Source organism: Sporothrix brasiliensis (assembly GCF_000820605.1).
Source record: "Sporothrix brasiliensis 5110 chromosome Unknown Cont20, whole genome shotgun sequence".
NCBI lineage: Eukaryota > Fungi > Ascomycota > Sordariomycetes > Ophiostomatales > Ophiostomataceae > Sporothrix > Sporothrix brasiliensis.
In genome coordinates this window covers 1954260-1973013 of record NW_024467139.1, presented here as the reverse complement: position 1 = coordinate 1973013, position 18754 = coordinate 1954260, and the positions used below count along the sequence as shown (strand labels likewise).

Here is an 18754-nt window from a genome sequence, read left to right as displayed (position 1 = left end):
AGGCAGCAGCCGAATACACACCTGCATCGTGTGCGTCTATACCAGTAGTGTCTGCTGAGCCGGCCGAGGGATGGCTGCAGGAAGTTCTCTTGGCTTTTGAAAAGTTACTGAAGCGGTTCGAGGAGAAGTTCCGTAACGTCTGGGCATAGATTAGGATATGGTGGGCCGTCGATGTTTTGTGCTGGCATAAAGTAATATAAATTGTGCTATCAAGAGTCGTGTATTTGTTATTGATCGATTAAGCCATCTGTAACCACCTGAAGGGTCCAACCTGCAATGCAATACGAGTTATACAACACATGCAACATTGCAAAACTGTGCACTCTACCTTTCGTTACAGAGCCTTCGTTTACTTCAGCAGCTCTCCGGCCCAGAGCTGTCACAAAGGCGTATTGTCGCGCGCAATTTGGAAAGTATCCGGAGCAATGGTACGTCCGTGACCTCTTCCCCTTCTGTTTCCAACGACACACATACTGCAGCTAATACGACGTGCATCCAGCCCTACTCCGTGCGCCGTCTTTGCTATTTTTTCTCCGTAGTTCAGCCAGTGCGTGTCTTGGGTCCCGTCTGTCGGACCCTTGCGGTTTGTTTTGGTTTGTAAGGAAGGCCTCGCTTTCTGGTTCCGCGCATTTATTTGCCAACCCATATCCCATATGCTTACGCCAATGCCAACCTAAACAGCCGGAAATCGGGCAGCGGTAAGCAACATGCAACGTGAAGTACACATTACAATCAAAGTGATTACTCCGTAGTTTAACCAGCGCTCGCTAACGCGCGCGTCCGGCCCGGCCGATATAATATATCGTCACGACGTTGGGCGATATAACAACAAAGGCAACACGTCGATGGCACTCTTATATTTCCAAAAATACGCAACCAGGGTGAAAAAAAGGCAGCTGGCAAGCAAAGAAACACAAAACAATTTGGGGGAAAAGGGGTCGGCGGGAAGAAACACGTCGGATCTCCAAGTGTGAAGCTCTCCATAGCGCCTGTTGTAACAACACACGTTCTGGATTGAGCTTGCGGTCTCCGTGCTCTGTGCTCCGTGCCCCAAATGACTGACACGCAAGTCAGGGTGTCTTTGTCGGTGTCGCCCTTTTTGTCTTTTCTTTTTCATCCTTTGTTATGAAAGAGGGAGTAGTTGTTGTTTCCAAGTTCTGGACCAAAAGTGGCAATTTGCATGTCAACCACATGGTTCCCATAGAACGGCGTCTACTAGTGCTTTCGATGGCGGTAAGGGGAGTGTGATAGTGACCACAGGGGCGGCGGTAACAGTGTGCCAAGTGTTGCTAACTGCTATTGCCCAACAAAGGCACCAACATGTCTCAGTCAGATAACCGGACGTGAGAGTGTAGCAATCCTTCCGCTCTTTAGCAGGGGATCTAAAGTGGTTGCCTAATTGGTCCAAACAGGCGGACTTTGGTATTTAGTTTAGCTTGGCCAGAACCGCAGCGGCTCGCCCGCTAGTCCGTCGCGCCTTCCCTCTCAGTCCTTTTCTACAACGAAATTTCAGACACCCTTTGTTTCTTGCTCTGTTTTGCTCCCGTCCGCCCTTCGCTCCTGCTGTGTTGTAAAGGGCGCCACACAGACTACTCTTCTGTCTTCTCCCCAGTCTAGGCCCGGTCACATTTGATTGCCAATGAACGCCCTGTGGGGGACACTGTAGACTCGCCCCAAGAATGCACCTTCCTCGAGCATAACAGAATGTGAAAGCCAGTGTGCACCCCATACCACCTTCCCTGTGTAATTACCCTGTCCACCCCCGCTTTTCACCCCTACAAAGTACGTGCACCCTGATCTTGCGCTAGTCCTCCTCAGACTACTTACACCTAAATTGTAAAGTACAAGGAGCGACGCTTGAATGCACCTTCCTCATTCTTCTGATGCGGCACATTCTTTGACTTCTTTCTCCTTTTCATCGACATCCTCTCTCCCATCGCCGCTTCGTCTTCTTTTCGCCCTCTCTTGAACCACGCTCTATTCTCTCCTCGTCTCGCCAGGCCTGTCACGCCCGCCCTCCTCCGACAACCTCTACCCCTTGCCTTCATCCTCTACGCTTCTCAACGTCAGGCAGGTCGAGAGCGACCAAGCGATACAGCATTCAACAGCCCACCCGCCGCCAGCAGCCTTTTCTTCCCAAAATCGACACTGCTTTCCAACGAACGAATAGACGGCAAGCCGCCACGACGTGCCGCGTCCTGATCCAACCATCGTCGTGAGATGTGATCGCGTAGACGAGTCAAAAGGGGCAAAGCGGAATAGACAGAGGCAAGGCGACCTGCAGCGAGAGCTTCTCGAGCCAGCCTGTCTCTCTGCCTTTCTCGTTCTTCGGGCCACCTCCTCGCTTAACACCCGTCTGCGTTCCACGGCAGCGCTCTTCTGGGTTATCTTTACAGCCTCTACGCGGGAAACACCTGGCCCTCGCCTGTCAGCTTGTCAGCCTGTCTGTCTGCGTCTGTTCCGCACGTCTAGAACGGTCTGCGGGTAAATACGCTCGCAATCTCTACCCTTGCAGCGCCGCCACCAGCAGACGAAAGGGGAAGAAGGAAGAGAAGAGACAAGGGACGATTGCATTTGGCCACCATTCAACCACTTGACGCCTCTCCTGTGTCGCCCCCGACCGGTCTCCTTCGCCAGTTTTCTTATCTCGATTTTCTCTTCACCGGGCACCATTTTCTTCTCACGGCCTTGTATTATTGTGCCACAACCTATGCCTCCAACTATTAGGTGAACTGCCGCCGCACTTCCTCCTCGGAAAGTGAACCTGCGCGTCCCTGCGTATCCTCCGCGAAGATGGAGCCTGTGCCCGAGACTGAACGGATGGAGGCGTTTCGCTCCTCGCCGCTGCCCACGCAGCGCCTCCAGAGCTCGTCATCCTTCATATTTGCCTCGCCGACACCGTTAACACCGCGGATGGCGACCGATCCCGAGAACAACCCACGAAATTCTCACAACCAGCGCCGCTCTACTGAGTCGCCTTCTCCCAGCTCGCCCCCATGGGTGCCAGCACCGAATACCCTTCCTTACCGGCCTCGTACCGCCTCACCCCTCTCCGGCTCGCACGTGCGGTCGCGATCGACCGCGAGCGTGGGCAGCCTCTATCCACCTGCCATGGGGCGGACACGATCTATGCCCGGCGTGAACGGCGCTGGCCACCTGCAGCTGATTACCGTTCCGCGGACATCCAGCCCAACACTCGGGCATCGGCCACCCACCTTAACCACGAGAACGCCAAAGAAGAGCCTTATCGAAGACGTCTTCCCGTCATCACCAACACGCGTCTCGGTCATACACGATGCAGACCAGCCAAATCTGCACGAGCGTAATAGCTCTCCCAACCTCGGCATCCATACCTTACCGACCATCCCCTCCGACGGCACACTCAACACGAGCATCACGAGCCAGCCACTCGCCCGCACCCGCCGGCCATCCTCGCCGTATCGGCGGCTTTCATCGTCAAGTGGCGGCTCACCCTCTTCCCTGGCACCGGCACCGCAAACCGTGTCGGCGCCCTCTCTTTCTACCACCACGTCATCTTCGTCAATCACATCGACTACCTCAACAACCTCAACCGCCTCGACCACCTCATCTGCTTCCACGACGAGTACCAGCTCATTAACACCTACCGCAACATCCGACGCACCCGTTCCTGTAGCCTATGTGGCCTGGACACCCTCATCGCCTGCAGCGTCCTCCCCTCTCTATCGGCCGTCCGACACGCTGCTGTCAGCTCCGTCCTACGGCAGCCTCGGCGGTCTCTCTTCGTCTTCCGTGCCCTCCACGCCGACGTCCACGCGATCACGCAGTCCGAGCATTTCCAGCTTGGAGACGATCCCCGACTCGCCCGACGCCGAAGAGGCTGCTCTCGAAGCCGAGCGCATGGCCCAGCTAAAAGCGGCAGCCGACGCCGTTGACGGAGACAGCAAGGGCGGTCGTGGCAGCCTTGACGTCCCGACGCGTGGTCGGACTCTGGCTTTTGGCTCACGGGACAAGCGGAAGCGCTGGAGTGTGTGCGGTGCCGAACGGCGAGGCGACCTCGATTTGGAGACGATCTGGGAAGACTGAGAACGGAGGACTAAGCTTTGGCTGAATTTCTCTGCTCTTCAATGTCCCTGATTTTAGCTCGTTCTTGTCGTGGTGGATTAACTTCACCCATCCGTTCCTGCATTTTACGATCCACCGACAGCATTCCTCTGGAAGGACTTGCTCTGATACCCTCGTGGCCTATTGCATTGTTCTTTTTATCAGCCCATTTTCTTTTATTTTTACGTTGCATCTCATCATCCAATGGCTGTTTTTTATTTATTGCCCTTCGTTATCTCATATCTCTTGAAAGGGTACGACAGCTGGCGCATACCCAAGCCTAAACACAGAACGTCACGTATCGGAATAAGGCCGGGTGATCCTTGTTTCTTTGATTATGCCCTTTGCACTATCACTTGCGACTGCTTGTTGTTTTATGTTTTACGTTGTCTTTGCTCTCTGCAAACTGGTTGGGATTCCGGGACACTATGCTGGACGGGAGGTTCAAATTATCTAGCGTTCAATGAAAGCTCCTCTTTTCTATTTGCAATTTTAGACACCGTAAACGTATATACCGTGACCATTTTCTATTTTGCCTGTAGGCTCACTCTTCGTACGCAACCAAAATTCGTTTAGTCGAAGGGAATTCTCCGCAGGGCTTCGCGGCCATTTTTGCGCATCTCGCCAGCAGCACCAAGACTGCTCGGCACGCGGATACCACAGCAGTCGCCCCATCCGCTGGGGTTGTGAATATGGCGCACGCCGCCCTCCTGAAAGACGTCGACAGTATCGTTGCCGTCTACAATCGCGTCCTCGTCCTCGTCGTCCACGTCGGCGCCCGCCTCGCCGGCCTCCTTCCCCTCACGCGGCAGCGTCATGCTCGGCGCGGCCGGTACCAGCGAACCAAACAAGAAGTGCTGCATCACGGGTAGCTTACGCAGCACCTCGGCCACAAACATGCGCCGCATGCCACCCTCGACCTTCTCCCATGTCTTGGTCGCCGAGATGTCGTCCAGCATGGGACTATGCCAGCGCAAGCTGTAGTCACCGCTGCCGCCGCCACCAGCCGTCAGTTTCTCGCCATCGCCCACCTGCACGACATTCGTCGTCGAGGCCGCCTTGATGCTATTGACAAATCGCACCTGGCCGAGATACAGATAGTCGTCGCCAAACTGCTCCAGCGTCAGTGGCTGGTGTACCGCCCGAGGCGTGATGTAGCGGTGATGCAGCAGCTGTGCGGCGCCGAACAGGAACGGTAGGAACTGATAATCATCCAGCCCCCACACACCGTGCGAGCCCGCAGGCTCCAGGTAGTATGTAGTCTGCACAAGGCGCATCACGTCGAGGTAGCGCGTAAATACACACAGCACAAGCGCCGGCATGTCGTCACGGCTCACGAGGCCCAGTTGGTAAAGACACAGCAGCCACACGACAAAGTGAAGCTCGTGGCCGGAGCCGTAGTCGATGCGCGCGCGGTTGCCAAAGGCCTGGGCCAGGTACGCCGCCGCTTCCGCAATCGCCGACACGCCCTCGCTCGCACCCTCGCGCTCGCCCTCGTCTTTCGCCGTCTCCTTCTCCTTCATTCCCAACTCCTCCTTGTGCCACTGCACTGCCCGCTGCCGCACCTGATCCACGAAGCCGCGGAATCGCTTGTTGCCGAACCGTGAGCCACCGGCGTCGTCGGGCGGGTTGGCATACACGAGCGCTTCAGCCTCGTCCAAAATAGACAGCAGCGCCAAGACGACCGGCGACAACGGCCGCTGTGGCAGGTTCTTCTGGTACGTCCGTTGCTGCTGCTGCCCCGGCCGCCACTGGCCAGGGATGTCTTCGGGCAGTTCCGTCCGAGTTTGCCGTGCTGCCGCCGCAGCAGCCAGAGCGTCTGCAAATACGCCCGCGGGCGTGTCCACCACCGACTCCGCCAGGCCAAACACCCACGCCTGCAGGAGGGTACAAGTTGCTGACTCCAGGAAAATCTCGTGGTCGTTCTGGCTCAGGATGCGACGGCGTGGGATGGCAAATTGGAAGTCGCCCAACTTCTCCGGCGTAGCCGTTGGTGGGAGTAGAGATGGCGTCGGGGGTGCCGGTGTCGGGTTGGCGGGTGCTGCGGCGCGGCGACGGGGCTGCAGCTTTGGGATGCGGTCACGCAGGTTAGGAATACTACTGGCATTCATGGTACCGGACGAAGACGGCACCCGCGTGGTGGCCGGTGGAATGCTTGAGGCAGCCATTGATGGCCGAGGATGCAGTGTTGCAATAACGAACCAGGTTCGAGGTTGTGTTGAATGCAAGTCAGTCTTGGGACACAAAACGAGCTTGCAGAGCCGGATCCTGATCCTTCGATAAGGTCGGACAGATACAGGACGTAAAAGAAGACTTCCCGATGTTGTTCGATATAAAGCTTCCTTTTTGTCGTTTGTCGTTAGAGAAATAGGAAGATGATGAACAGGATAGGGTTGAAGGTCTGACGTATTTTGGAAGGCACACGCTCCTTCCCTCTTTCCAGAGGCGAAGTTGCACCTCCCAAAGTGGCGTTTTATCCTTTAGGCTACCGCTTCCGGAGTACTTGTGGAGCTCGCTGAGGAAAAGGAGCCTGCTGGCGTCCCAAAGCTTCGACTTGCGGGGTAGGTGCGATCCAACTAGCGCAGGCAACATATCTTATCTTCTCGGATTGGGAAAGAGCAAGGCTCTGGAGCGTAAGTGCGGCACCTGCCATAAATTTTTCTAAAGATTTTTTTCCAGAGCCTCGTCAACACTCCAAAGCTCAACACCGCCAATATCGCCCAGTACGTTGCATCCCACCGCTACAGCACAACTGCCAGCCACGTAACTGTCCTTTTCGCCCGATTTCACAAACGCACAATGACTGCCGTCGCAGAACCGGTGGCCGTGCTGTCACCGCTGCCTCGCGCAGACGGCTCAGCAACTTACTCGTACGCCGGCTACACCGTTTCTGCGTCCGCAAACGGACCCATTGAGGCCCAGAGACGGGACGAGGATCCCGATGAAGCTACTGTCGATGTTGTCGTACGACCAGCTGCTGGTGTAGGAGGTATGTCCTTGCCAGTTGCCGGGGACGGGGCTCATCATGATGCTTTCTGTTCATGGCCCATGTCACCTCCCCACCCCGTATTGTTCGTTGAACATATGAACTAATTCTCGAGTCCACGCTGCTGACATCTTGTTGCTTTTGCACCTATATAGGTCCTAGTGAGCGCCACCTCGAGTCTGTATTGAAAAAGACACTGCAAGAGATCATTCTTGTGCACGACTTCCCACGCTGCCTCATTCAAGTCGTCTTGCAAGTGCAGGCGACGCCTGAGAACGACTATGTCAACACACGGTTGAACATGCCCGGCCTGGTGCGTTACTATCCTTGATGTTTATTGTTTTTTTTTATTGTTTTTTTTGTTTTTTTTTTGGGGGGGGGGCGTCCTTCTCTAGTTTACTTGCTAATACCGCTCAGAATATCGGCGTTCTTCCAGCGCTGCTGCAGAGCGCCATCCTGGCCCTGCTCTCAGCAAGCATTCCGATGCGGACCACGGCGACGGCGGCGTCTCTGGCCATTCTTCCGGAAACGAAAAACAGCACTCAGGCGAAGATTGTGACCAGCTTCTCCCCACGGGACGCTTCGACCGCTCGGTCGACGCATGTCTTCGCCTTCTCGGCCCAGGACGACAAGCTCCTGCTCGCCGAAAGCGAAGGTGAGTTCACCATGGGCGAGTGGGACGAGGCACTCGCCGCAGCAAAGAATATGTGCTGCCAGAGCCAAGAGGCTGTCGATACGTCTGGCGACGGCATGGTGCTGGACAGCAACGACAACGGCAACGACAACGGCACCGATTTGCGTGGTTTCCTCCGCTCAGCGGTCCAAGGGAAATTGGAAGATGCTCTCAAGTGGAAAACAGCACCGAGAGAATGATTTTTTGTCCTTCCTTCTCATCACATCTCACTTGCAACATGTTCGTTCCAGTCACTTTCTGGGGCATAGCTCGCCGCTTGTGCCGTCTCTTCCTCTTTTTAGGCTGCAGTTGTAGGGATGTGCACGATTCACGAGGCACAACAGACGATGCGAGGTCGCGAACCGTCCCCACGAAGCACATCTCAGGCATGCCAGGCCGCGAATTCGAAAGCAAAACGCTGCAGCTCGGCGGCATGGATCCGGCTCTCTATCGGCTTGTTTGATCAAGACCAGGGGAAGAGAGGGGAGAAAAGAAAAGAAGCAGCAAAGTCAAAAAAAAAAGTCGAGAGAGACAAGCCGTGAAAACAAAAGAGAACATAACAGGTTGACGGTAGAAGAAGAGACGCTGAACAAGGCTTGTCGCTGAGCCGAGGACGAGCCAAGAATACGACCAGCGACGAGCAGTCGCCGCAACCTCCTCTTCGTGTGACCCTCGATATCCAGCGGCTAGATGTGACAGCAATACAATATCGGTCGCATCTTGTTTAATCAACAACATTCGTCACACTACTCCGTCCTACACATCCCAAAATATAGCTCGTATGCTATATTTGGTGCTACCGCTGACTCCGGCGATCAGAGTCACTGCTCGGTCAACAAATGACAAGACAGACCATGTCACCAGTGATAGGGCTCGACGTAATGCTACACTGTTTGGATCCCATACGAGCTCCAACATCCAAGTTGAGCCAGGTCCGTACTCCGCCAGGCGCCCAGGTCGCGCCCGTCTCTTCGATTTCCAGCCTTCTCTTTTGTTGTACTTGTTTTATCTCCTTTTTTGTTCTTTCCCTTGTCAAACTCACTCTTACAACATAACAAACTTTTACGTTCCCCCGGCCTTTTCTCAAACGAGCCGGCAGGTGGGTCTAACTGGCACGGTTGTGTTTGGGATATGCTTTTCTCGTGGATATTTTAGGGGTGCTGGGGGGTGTTGGGGTGTTTTAGTAGCAAAAAATGCCCTCGTTTCATCTCCTTGGTCTATTTCAGCGTCAGTCCAGGTGGGAAAAGCCCTCCTCGATGAGACAGGAAGGCTCCGCTTTCAATGGATTGGACTGGCTCTTTGGGCCTGAGGGTACAGGTAGAATGGGAAGCGAAAACAGTTTTCAAAACAATAATTCTCCGTAGCCAGGCGTGGAACGTACATGGCCATACAAGTCGTTACAAGTGCTTCTCCGTTTGCTTCTTCTATCGGAAATAGCATCACCACATATTACAGCTTTCTTGCCCCTTTTGTGCCAGAAACAGAATGCTGGGTCTTGGCACTGGTTTGGGACGGTCTTGCCGCTTCTGTCCTATTGCAGCGCCATGCCAAAACACGTGGGTTTGAATAAGAAAGAGCCGCCGACAGACGTTTTGAGGTTTGGGAAACTGGTCCTTTTCGGTCGATCTCCGGTGAAGAGGGGAGGCAGAAAAGAGGCAAAATGGAAAGAACGGATCTCGAAGGTGCAGCCGAAGGGAAGGTGCCAACAACTGTCAGAGAACAGCGGGGGGCGGTACCAACGGCACGGTGGGCAAGGGCCTGACGGCTCCCACGTTTTCCCCTGCTTGAGAGTGTTCGTTGCTGCAACCGGCATCCCCACAGCGTAGTGATTGATTCGCGCTAGAGACCGGTGGGCAGCGGAGTGTGATCCACACGGGTCAAACTGAAGTGGAAAACAACCTGCCCAGCAAACAGCGAGCCTCTGTGAGCGACAAGCCAAACGACAGGGGATAGGTGGAAAGCGTGAGGAAATGAGAGTGTTATTTACCGTCAATTATTTTACCATGGCAGGGCAAGAGCGAGTTTGAAGAAGTGTCGTGGAGGGAAAGAACGAGCGAGGTCTACAAAATACACAACAGGGAGACGCTTCTCACTATCACTTCTCATAATGCTCCTGCCTGGAACAGCCGTACGTGGCTGTTTTGTAAACTTTATGGAAGGAACAAGCGGCCTGCGGATTTGCATGTACCTGCGGAGGGAGCAAAACGTGCGATACGTCGTAGAAACAATGTTGTATCCGACCCTAGAAGGCAAGAGCCATTCAGGCCCTGCCTTCACAGAGCTTGAGACACAGCGGGAAGGGGCAGCCTTGCCACTGACTACCTTTTCCCCTGTTACTCCTGCCGCGTCTGTCCAGTCCTGTCGACGTATTTCATCCCCTTCCATCCAAACCAAAACACACATTGATCTGAACAGATCCCTGCAGTTCATCCCCGTCTCGCCAGGATCACCAGCGCGGCGTACCGGCCCTTTGAAAGAATGGTCACTGAGAGCGCGAGCACGCTGTCGGATGCCCGTCGGGAAGGCCACCCTCATGCAGAGCAACACCTCCAAGGAAAATCACGTCCAAAAGAGACCGATCATCCAGGGACTGGAGGAGAAGAGAAAGGAGAGAAAGGAAAAAAAGCAAACAACCAGAACGAGATGCCATGTGCAGGATGATTGCGGATAGAAGTTGCCTCTGCTCCCTACTGGCTGGCATGAGCGCCGCCATTGTGGCGACCCAAGAGCCTCTGTTCACGAACGACGACATTGCGCTTCCGGATGTCGGAATGCTTACATCCCACTGACAACAGACCTTCTATTTTTAATTCTATCAACACACACTGACGGCGCCAGAGGCACAGATAAAACAGGACGAAAAGGGGCCTGGCCACAGAGGGCCATGGAAAGGGCTTGGCGTTGCAAGGAAGCAACAAATAGCTATCAAACAAACCCGCAGGCGTCTTGGGGATGGATCACCAAAGGCATCAAGATGCCGCCGGTGGACACTGCAGTGGGGTTGCGGCCCCGGACATATCCACCCCTTTACGACTTGGGTCTGTTGCTTCTCTTCCCCACCCCCCCTGAGCTTCTCGCGACAGATCTTCTATGCCACATACAGAGCTACGACGGTGATCTCGTGCAAAGGATGCGAAGGGACTGACCACATACCACAGAACACAGGCACAGATACGATCACATATTGGCCAAAGTTGTCGTGCCAGTTCCGTATTTAACTACCCACGGCTCGTCCAACCCGTTGCTGTCGTGAACCTCACCTCGGCTCTTTCTTTCTCTCTCCTGCCCTCCTCTCAGTCGGCCCAACACCTTTTCATCCCTTTCCATTTTTCTTTGCGCCGCAACAACGAGCTCTGGAGTTCCGATTGTTGTTTATTTTATTCTTTTTTATTTCCCTTCTCTAGACTTCTGGCTTTCAAGTTTCTACTTTTCACTCATATTTCTTAATTAGACCATTATTCACTCGCCGTTTTTGCTTCTTCACGAGCTTACTTTCTCAAGACTTTCTTTAACTTGGAATTTGTTTCCTTCTCTGTCTCTATTTTCGAATTCGTCACAGTGCATGGAGCACCCGCATAAAGCACATCCTTCTTTACCACCCATTTCAGAACTGTCCACCAGTCATCTTCGACTTTCAGCACGATTATTTCGTCGTCAATCACATTGCATATCCCTTTCTAGCGATACCGAAAAGCGTCACATTTGATCGTTTAGCCTTGTTTTTGTTCCCCTTGTGCTACTTTCACCCAACTACTGATATCGTGCCCGGCCGCATTCCATCCCACGTGCAGCATTTGGCACTGGTTCATCTTGTTGTTCGCCCATCACACGACTCGGCGTGCAGCAAAACTAATTAGCCCAGACGGCACACGGTCCTCTGGAACAATCCCCCCCAGTCCTTGCACTCCTACTGTGTGGCCAATCAGTGCTGTGCACTCGCCATCTTCAATCTCACACTTTGAGTCTGTAAGTACAAGCTGGGACCAAAACATCCGCCCTCTGCATATTGCAGGGCCAACCAAGACCAGCATCCTGATAATAGGATTCAAGGAAAAGCGCGAAAGTCTGGAGCTGCACAGGGTTCTGACTTAGTTGTGCTCTTAGTGTGTCTCAACCGACGGACTTGTCGGAATTGGCCTACTCTCGCGTCGGAAAAGCAACCTACGTGTACACAGAAGCTGGAAGGAAGTTCGGCCGGGCGATATCCTCGCCCTCCTTTCACCGTGGAACCTGTCTGTAAGTTGATGCCCGTTATGTGGATTAGCCCACTAGCGCCAGGTGATCCTTCTTTGCAATGCAAAGGTGGTGCACATTGATGGAGGAATATACCCGCGCTAACACCTCCAGATTCTCCGCGATTCTATTCCAGCCCTTCCGGAGGCAGACCTACCAGCCGGCTTCCCCACCAGTGTTCTGTCCCAAGTAGTGTCACACCTTCCAGCACTTCCAAATCTGTACCAGGATTTTCTCGGTAGCAGACCGCTAGAAGCCTTCCGAGCTATCAACCCAGATCAGGGTTTAGGCCAACGGCAATACCATTCACCTAACTCCGCCTTTTATTACCCAGCGGAAAAAGTATAAATAGAGCCAAAAGACTAGCAAAAACCAAGGGGGAAATCACAATGGCTAGCCGAGTTTCCTCGCCGTCAACTGCGATTCACCCTGCCTTGGCGCACACGACGCCTCTTGAAGGACTGGAGTCGTTGATTTCAACTGATCGCACCGACAATCTCACCGAACAACGTCCCAGGACATCCTACAACACCATTTCGCAGTCTGCCCTTCTCACTGGCGACAGTTCATCGCCCCTCACCGATCTTCAGGGCACGTCACATTCAGAAGCAAAGGACCAACAGACCCAACAGGCGCTCCAGCAGTATGTGGATCGCCTAGGTGAGCCAGCCGCCTTGTGCAGACCACAGTCTGCCCGTGCCCACCACGGCACTCTCGATTCGGTTCCCCGCCAAACGATCATCAAAGCTCTTGCTTCTGTCGCACGAAGCCACAAGCCTGAAGCTCTCTCGCTCGGCTGTGTGCTGAACGCCACCATGCAAACCTCGCTGCCGGTTGTCGAGGTTGCCTCGGACAGCCAGCCAGCTGCAGGTGGAGATCTGGATGCACAGCTGTCGGCATCTCTGCAGCCGCCTGCGACTGCGCAATTCCAGCCTACCACCGGTAAGGAGTCGTCGTCACAGCAGCTTTGCGATGCTCTCAACGACCTCGCCCTGCGCAGTAATGCTACCCCTACGACGTCTGCTGCAGCCGCGGCCTTTTCCGGGCTGAAGTCGCCTTGCTACTACCACGAACGCTTCGACGACGCCGTCGACATTGAGAAGGTTCTGGAAGAGATCAAGAACGACGAGTACATGTCTCACTCGCGGCTGGTACAGACTGCCACAGGAGTGCGTGAGGTTTCCAAGCAGCTGCAGCGCCGGCCCATCAAGCGCGCTGTGCGAAATATCATGATTGTCACCAAGGCACGCGACAACCAGCTCGTTGTCTTGACGAGAGAGCTCACGCAGTGGCTGCTCTCTACGCCGCGGTATGGTTCGGACGTTGGTGTCAACGTTTACGTCGATGCCAAGCTCCGCAACTCGAAGCGCTTTGGTGCTCCTAGCCTTGTGGCCGCCGATCCCCGCTTCGAGTCCATGCTGCGGTACTGGACCCCAGATCTGTGCTGGAGCCAGCCTGAGAAGTTTGATCTCGTCGTCACACTCGGCGGCGACGGTACCGTGCTCTTCACGTCGTGGCTGTTCCAGCGCATTGTGCCTCCTGTGCTGTCTTTCAGTCTAGGAAGTCTCGGTTTCCTCACGACGTTTGAATTTGAGCGTTTCCGCTATCACCTAGACCGCATAATGGGCAACGAAGGCATGCGCGTGAACCTGCGCATGCGTTTCACTTGCACCGTCTACCGTGACGGCACTACCCCTGGTGCGCAGCCAGAGGAGGGTGAACAGTTCGAGGTTCTCAACGAGCTTGTCATCGACCGTGGCCCGTCACCCTATGTTTCCAACCTGGAACTCTACGGTGACGACGAGCTCCTGACTGTCGTCCAGGCCGACGGCTGCATATTCTCCACCCCGACAGGTAAGTCGCAAAGAAGTTTCCTATACTGTAGAAAGGTTTTCTCTTCCCATCGCCTCTTCGTGCTTCTAACACACACTTTCAGGTTCCACTGCTTATTCTCTGTCTGCTGGCGGATCACTTGTGCATCCGGACATTCCAGCGATCCTGCTTACTCCGATCTGCCCTCATACACTGTCTTTCCGTCCCATGGTGCTTTCAGACACTATGCTTCTGCGTGTGTCCATCCCACGCAACAGCCGTGCCACTGCGTACTGTGCCTTTGATGGCAAGGGCCGCGTTGAATTGAAACAAGGTGACTGTGTCACCATCACTGCGTCGCAGTACCCGTTTCCTACTGTCACCCGCACCGATACTGAGTGGTTTAACTCGGTTTCGCGCACCTTGCGCTGGAACACGCGTGCCGCCACGCAGAAGGGCTTCGATGCCAGCCAAGGGGAGAGCGTCAGCGACCTGGCGTCTAAAGATGAAGTTGACTGGGACATTGATACCGACTCCGGCTATTATGCCAGCGAGGAAGGCAGTGTAGCTGCCAGCCCGCTGCGGCGGCAGATGAGTCTTCTCGGCTTGTGAGAGACTCCTCATTTCTCTATCCAAATCCGAGCAAGTATTGTAAGCGTCATTACATAGACCGTTGCATGTGTTTGCTTAATACCCAGACACGTCGCTACGATAGTGTCCTGCGACTCGAGCTCTTTAGCCTCCTTGCTTCTATGTCGCGCCTGCTTTTCACGTCCTGTTTTTATTATTGCTACTTTCTGCTGTACATGATTGACACGACCAAACATTGCCAAAAGACGTTGCCCATGGCATCATTTCATTGCATTTCACTCCCTCTTTCTCTCTTATTGTACATAGCCAGCTGGGAACATTTTGTTTTTGTATTTAGCGCTCGAGACTCGTTCGAACACCTTTTTATATAGAGCTCAAATGATTGAAGATCACACAGTTTGACTTCACCAAATTATGAGAACGAATGAATGATTTTATGTGTTTCATATTTTGATGTGTTTTGGGACAAAAGAAACATACAAATCCAAGAACAGCCCATTTGTACGACGTACGACGTATATCATACAAAGACAAAAGCCCCAAGCGCCAAGAGGCTCCTCGCGCGCTCGTTGGCGAGTCGAGGAGAAAGTAGTAAGAACAAAACATTAAGCTCCGGCCTACCGTTCATATCGTTGTGTTTTCTTGACAAAGTGAGAGAAATCGGGTGTCAGATCGGGTCCTTTGGTCACGTAAAAACGGAAAACGAGTACTGGCTCGAACAAATAGAAAGAACAAAAAACGGATACAAAGCAGTGATGCAGTGGGAAAGAGGCAATAGAGCAAACAAGGACAAAGGAAATTCAGGAGCACAGACAGTCGTCAGTAAGGGGGAAAAAGGAAAAAGAGAAGCAGCAAATCGTATCCAACAGTACCTGCGACACCACTGACGCAAAATTCAAGCCTCATGTTGGTATTACAGAATAGAAGAACTAACCCGCCACCCTCAGTAGATAATAGATTTTGATTTTTCCATGTAGATGGTCGCTTTTTAGTGTTGCTTGTGTGCGGATGTGTGCGTGTGTCTGTGCCGGCATCGAATAAGTAACAAGTGCCCCTAACCTCTAGAGAGTTTTATCCACGGTGTTCCGGTGTAGGATTATCGCGATAATTGGTGCGATTCGGTCGCTGAACCCAGCCATTTGCTCGAGAAGTGGTCGCAACAAAATAGCATCGTTGTTTGTTGAAGGCCGGATTCCATTTGCGCGGATATCTTTCGAAGGCAGCTGAACGCGCCAATTCAGCGCCAGTTACCCTGCGAGAGTGAAAGCAGACCAGCAATGCAGTCCATGTCGCCCTTCTTGCTCGGGCTAACCTGAGCACCGCGCATAAAACGCTCGACGTCATCCGGAGCAGAGAGAGTGGCTGCCCGGGACAACTGGGCGCGCTTCGGTGGTGATCGCCCAGATGCGTCTTCGTAAATGTCAGCAGCATCAAATTCGGCAACCTTGCCCCCCGTCATCCGAGTTGCAAGTTGGGCGTGTTTGCTGCCCTTGCTACCGTCGCCTCCCAATACGGCCCGCTGCTGGCGTCCGTTCCTAGACGATGGCAGTGGCCGGCGCCCGTTGCTTCCAAGGCTATTGGCACACAGCTGGCCGAGACTTGGACGGCCTTCTTCATCCGGGCTCCAGTTTTCCTTGTCGGAGTCGTTTCCAGACAGCAGCGTGGAGAGCTTAAGTTTCTTCTTCTTCTCGTCATCGACCCACATCTTGTCTTTACCGCTCTCCTCGCGAGTATTGGAAACGTTCTGCATCCGTGCAACGCTGCTCAGGGCGCGGCCAAGCTTAGCACGCTTCATGCCCGGTTTCGGAATGCCTGAGCGAGACGATACGTTCCGCTTGTGGCCGTTGGGCTGGAGCACAGAGGAGGACAACGTCATAGACGAGCTGCTAACCGACGAAGTTGAGCGCAGCAGGCTGATTGCGGCAATAGCCGAGCCGCTCGCCTCCTGCTCTGCGTGAGCACTGAGCTCGTCGTCAACGCGTGTATCCGAGTCACAAACAGACTCCCAAGCGTGCACATCACGCGAGCGACCCCGTAGCAGGCGTGGCGGGTGGGGGGCCTGGGGCATAGGGGGAGGAGCCGATCCGCTTGCTAGCGAGTTCGTCAGGCTAGAGATAGGCGGGAGCGTAAGGCCCAGGCTAGGCAGAGCCGAGTGGCTGCGGCTGAGGCCAGACCGGCGAATAGCAGGTAGAGATGTGAGCGGGCTGTCACTGCCGTTGCTGCTGCTGCTACCCGTTCGCCGGTCGATATCAACAGTGGGGTTCGGCGGAGGCAAACGCCGGGGAGGAGATGGCGACTGGCCTGCGATAACTTCAGCCTTGCCTTCAAGGGAAAGAGAGAGACGAAATGGGCGCTGCCGGGCTTGCTGCGTAGGGAGATGCTGCTGTTGTGGTGGAGGTGGCAGGACTTGGGTTGATGACGTAGGCCGGACAAAGGGTTCGAGTCTCACGGACTCGTTCCGGGGGTGGCCGCCGTTTGGTGAGGATCCGTTCCCCTCACTCGAGGAGAACGACGTAGAAAAGGAGCTGTGCATGTTCCAACGATTGGCCAAATAGCCAACAGAGCTCATCGAGCTTGAGAAAGAGCGAGGACCGGATGGTATCTGAGCAGCCATCGGTGCTCCGCTTTCGGACGCGGCAGATTCTTGTTGCTGGCGCTGGGCAAGCGCCTCGGGTATCCACGGGCCAATTTCGGGAGAGGAGGTGGGCGTCGTCGATGGCATAGGTGCAGATATGGAGGCGGACGTAAACTGCTGGTAGTGCGGGGGTGAAGACGCACCGCGGCCATCCGAAGAAAAAGACGAGTGCTGGGAGAGAGAGGCGTGGCCGAACGGGGTTGTCGGGTCGGAGGAAAGGGCGTGCATGCCACCGTACCGGAGGGCAGCGATTTCCTGAGGAGAAAGCGGACGAGACTTGCGACGGTCATTCTGCCTCCGGTTCTGGAACCAAATCTAATGAGACAATATAGTGGTTAATGCATGGCGAGGGTCGCGTCGAATTCGCGTCGACTTGACGGTTTGGCATTGTCAAGTCGTCAGTAAGATTATCTATACATACCTGAACCTCCTTCTCATTCAACGACACCCGGCTGACAATGTCCAGACGCGCCGTCTTGTCTGGCTTTGGATTTGCAAGGTAGGCAGCCTCGAGGATAGACTTGTCCTTGGCCCTGTAAGTAGGGGAGATGAGTGTTAGCCGCGTCATTCTATATACATTCTCTCTCTATACGTCTGTGTGTGTGTGTGTGTGTATTGGAAAACAGTGGATTAAGAATCAAGGCATATAAAACGTAGCAATGCAAGGGGGTGAGGCATCATGAGAACGCGTCCCACTCTATACTTACGCAGTCCGTTTTCGCTTGCCCTTGGGATGCCGTAGCATGCTCTGGTCACCAGCGTCGGATAACAGGGTGAGGGAGTCGTCGGCCTTGTCGATGTTGCTACTGTCACTGCTCCGTGGTGACGAGGTAAGCGGCTCGTTTGACGCGTCACCGTCGGGGCGGGCGGCGGCGGCCGAGGACGTGGCAGGCAGTTCGGACGCCATGGCGGGCGGTGATGTGAGGAGACGAAAGGAGGACGAAGGCGAGAGAGGCGGAGGAGAAGTAAACGGTGGAAGCGTCCTAAACGCGTTGCTCTAGGACAGAGGCTCGAGAGGAAGGAACGAAGAAACGAGGAAGAGGGAAGAGGAAAGAGAAGCAGAAGCAAGAGGAGGAAGGATGGGTAAAAAAAGAAAGAGCAGCACCGGCTCAGAGGTAAGGCAAGCGCGATCGCGAAAGCGGATCAGGCAAGACACGACAAAGCGCTCTAAGACGCCCACAAAGATACAATATACAAGAGACACGAGAACCGCGAAGCGTGTTGTAGCAGTGGATTCTGGCCAAAAGGCCAGTGGCCCCAGCAAAGCAATGCTGCGGAGGGTCCAATTAGTGGTTCCCCATTTCTCGTGCATATTAATAAACCCATGGCTGTTGCAAATACGCCCCTCACTTTCCCTATGTAGCTTTGCACTTTACCTTTGTGAAGCACATTCCCATGGCACGCGGCCCTCGTCTTTCGATTGCAAGTACTCCGTATAACACACGTACGATGTACTTGTTCGTTCTCCGTGTCAGTGAGCTTTATCCGTATCCTTCCCATCTCCAAAAGTAAAATACACGAGCTTTCGGTTGTTGCACCGTGGTCGTCGCCACGGCGCGCGTGGGAAGGTGCTTTCGTGCCTGCTCCTCCTTGGTGCAGCTAAAGAGCAAGATTGCCCTGCAGCAGCATTTTACGTGACCCAGCGGGTAGCCCCACTGGTGCTCGTGCCTTTTACCTTGTCATTCGCGTCAGCCAATAAAAAGACGCGCTGGAAGCTCTTGTGCCCCGAATAGGCAATTAA

At 54.2% G+C, this 18754-nt stretch overlaps 5 protein-coding genes across 5 annotated transcripts; 3 read left to right on the top strand and 2 right to left on the bottom strand.

Annotated features, from left to right (window-relative positions):
* Positions 1-2793: 2793 nt before the first annotated feature.
* Positions 2794-4065, top strand: SPBR_08985 (uncharacterized protein; the record flags this gene model as incomplete). The annotated part of the gene is made up of 1 exon (XM_040767111.1): positions 2794-4065. One exon carries the CDS (start codon positions 2794-2796, stop codon positions 4063-4065), a length of 1272 nt encoding a protein of 423 aa, XP_040616519.1.
* A 590-nt stretch (positions 4066-4655) lies between these two features.
* On the bottom strand, positions 4656-6251 carry SPBR_07105 (peptidylprolyl isomerase; the record flags this gene model as incomplete). Its single annotated transcript, XM_040765359.1, has 1 exon — positions 4656-6251. The coding sequence occupies one exon, from the start codon at positions 6249-6251 to the stop codon at positions 4656-4658; it is 1596 nt and encodes a 531-aa protein (XP_040616518.1).
* Positions 6252-6882: 631 nt separating this feature from the next.
* SPBR_07546 (exosome complex component RRP46) lies at positions 6883-7942 on the top strand (the record flags this gene model as incomplete). Its single annotated transcript, XM_040765800.1, has 3 exons — positions 6883-7072; positions 7225-7382; positions 7487-7942. 3 exons carry the CDS (start codon positions 6883-6885, stop codon positions 7940-7942), a joined length of 804 nt encoding a protein of 267 aa, XP_040616517.1.
* Positions 7943-12364: 4422 nt separating this feature from the next.
* SPBR_06849 (uncharacterized protein) lies at positions 12365-14399 on the top strand (the record flags this gene model as incomplete). The annotated part of the gene is made up of 2 exons (XM_040765105.1): positions 12365-13829; positions 14029-14399. 2 exons carry the CDS (start codon positions 12365-12367, stop codon positions 14397-14399), a joined length of 1836 nt encoding a protein of 611 aa, XP_040616516.1.
* A 1216-nt stretch (positions 14400-15615) lies between these two features.
* Positions 15616-17920, bottom strand: SPBR_06725 (homeobox transcription factor; the record flags this gene model as incomplete). The annotated part of the gene is made up of 4 exons (XM_040764981.1): positions 15616-16695; positions 16828-17328; positions 17435-17546; positions 17721-17920. 4 exons carry the CDS (start codon positions 17918-17920, stop codon positions 15616-15618), a joined length of 1893 nt encoding a protein of 630 aa, XP_040616515.1.
* Positions 17921-18754: the final 834 nt, after the last annotated feature.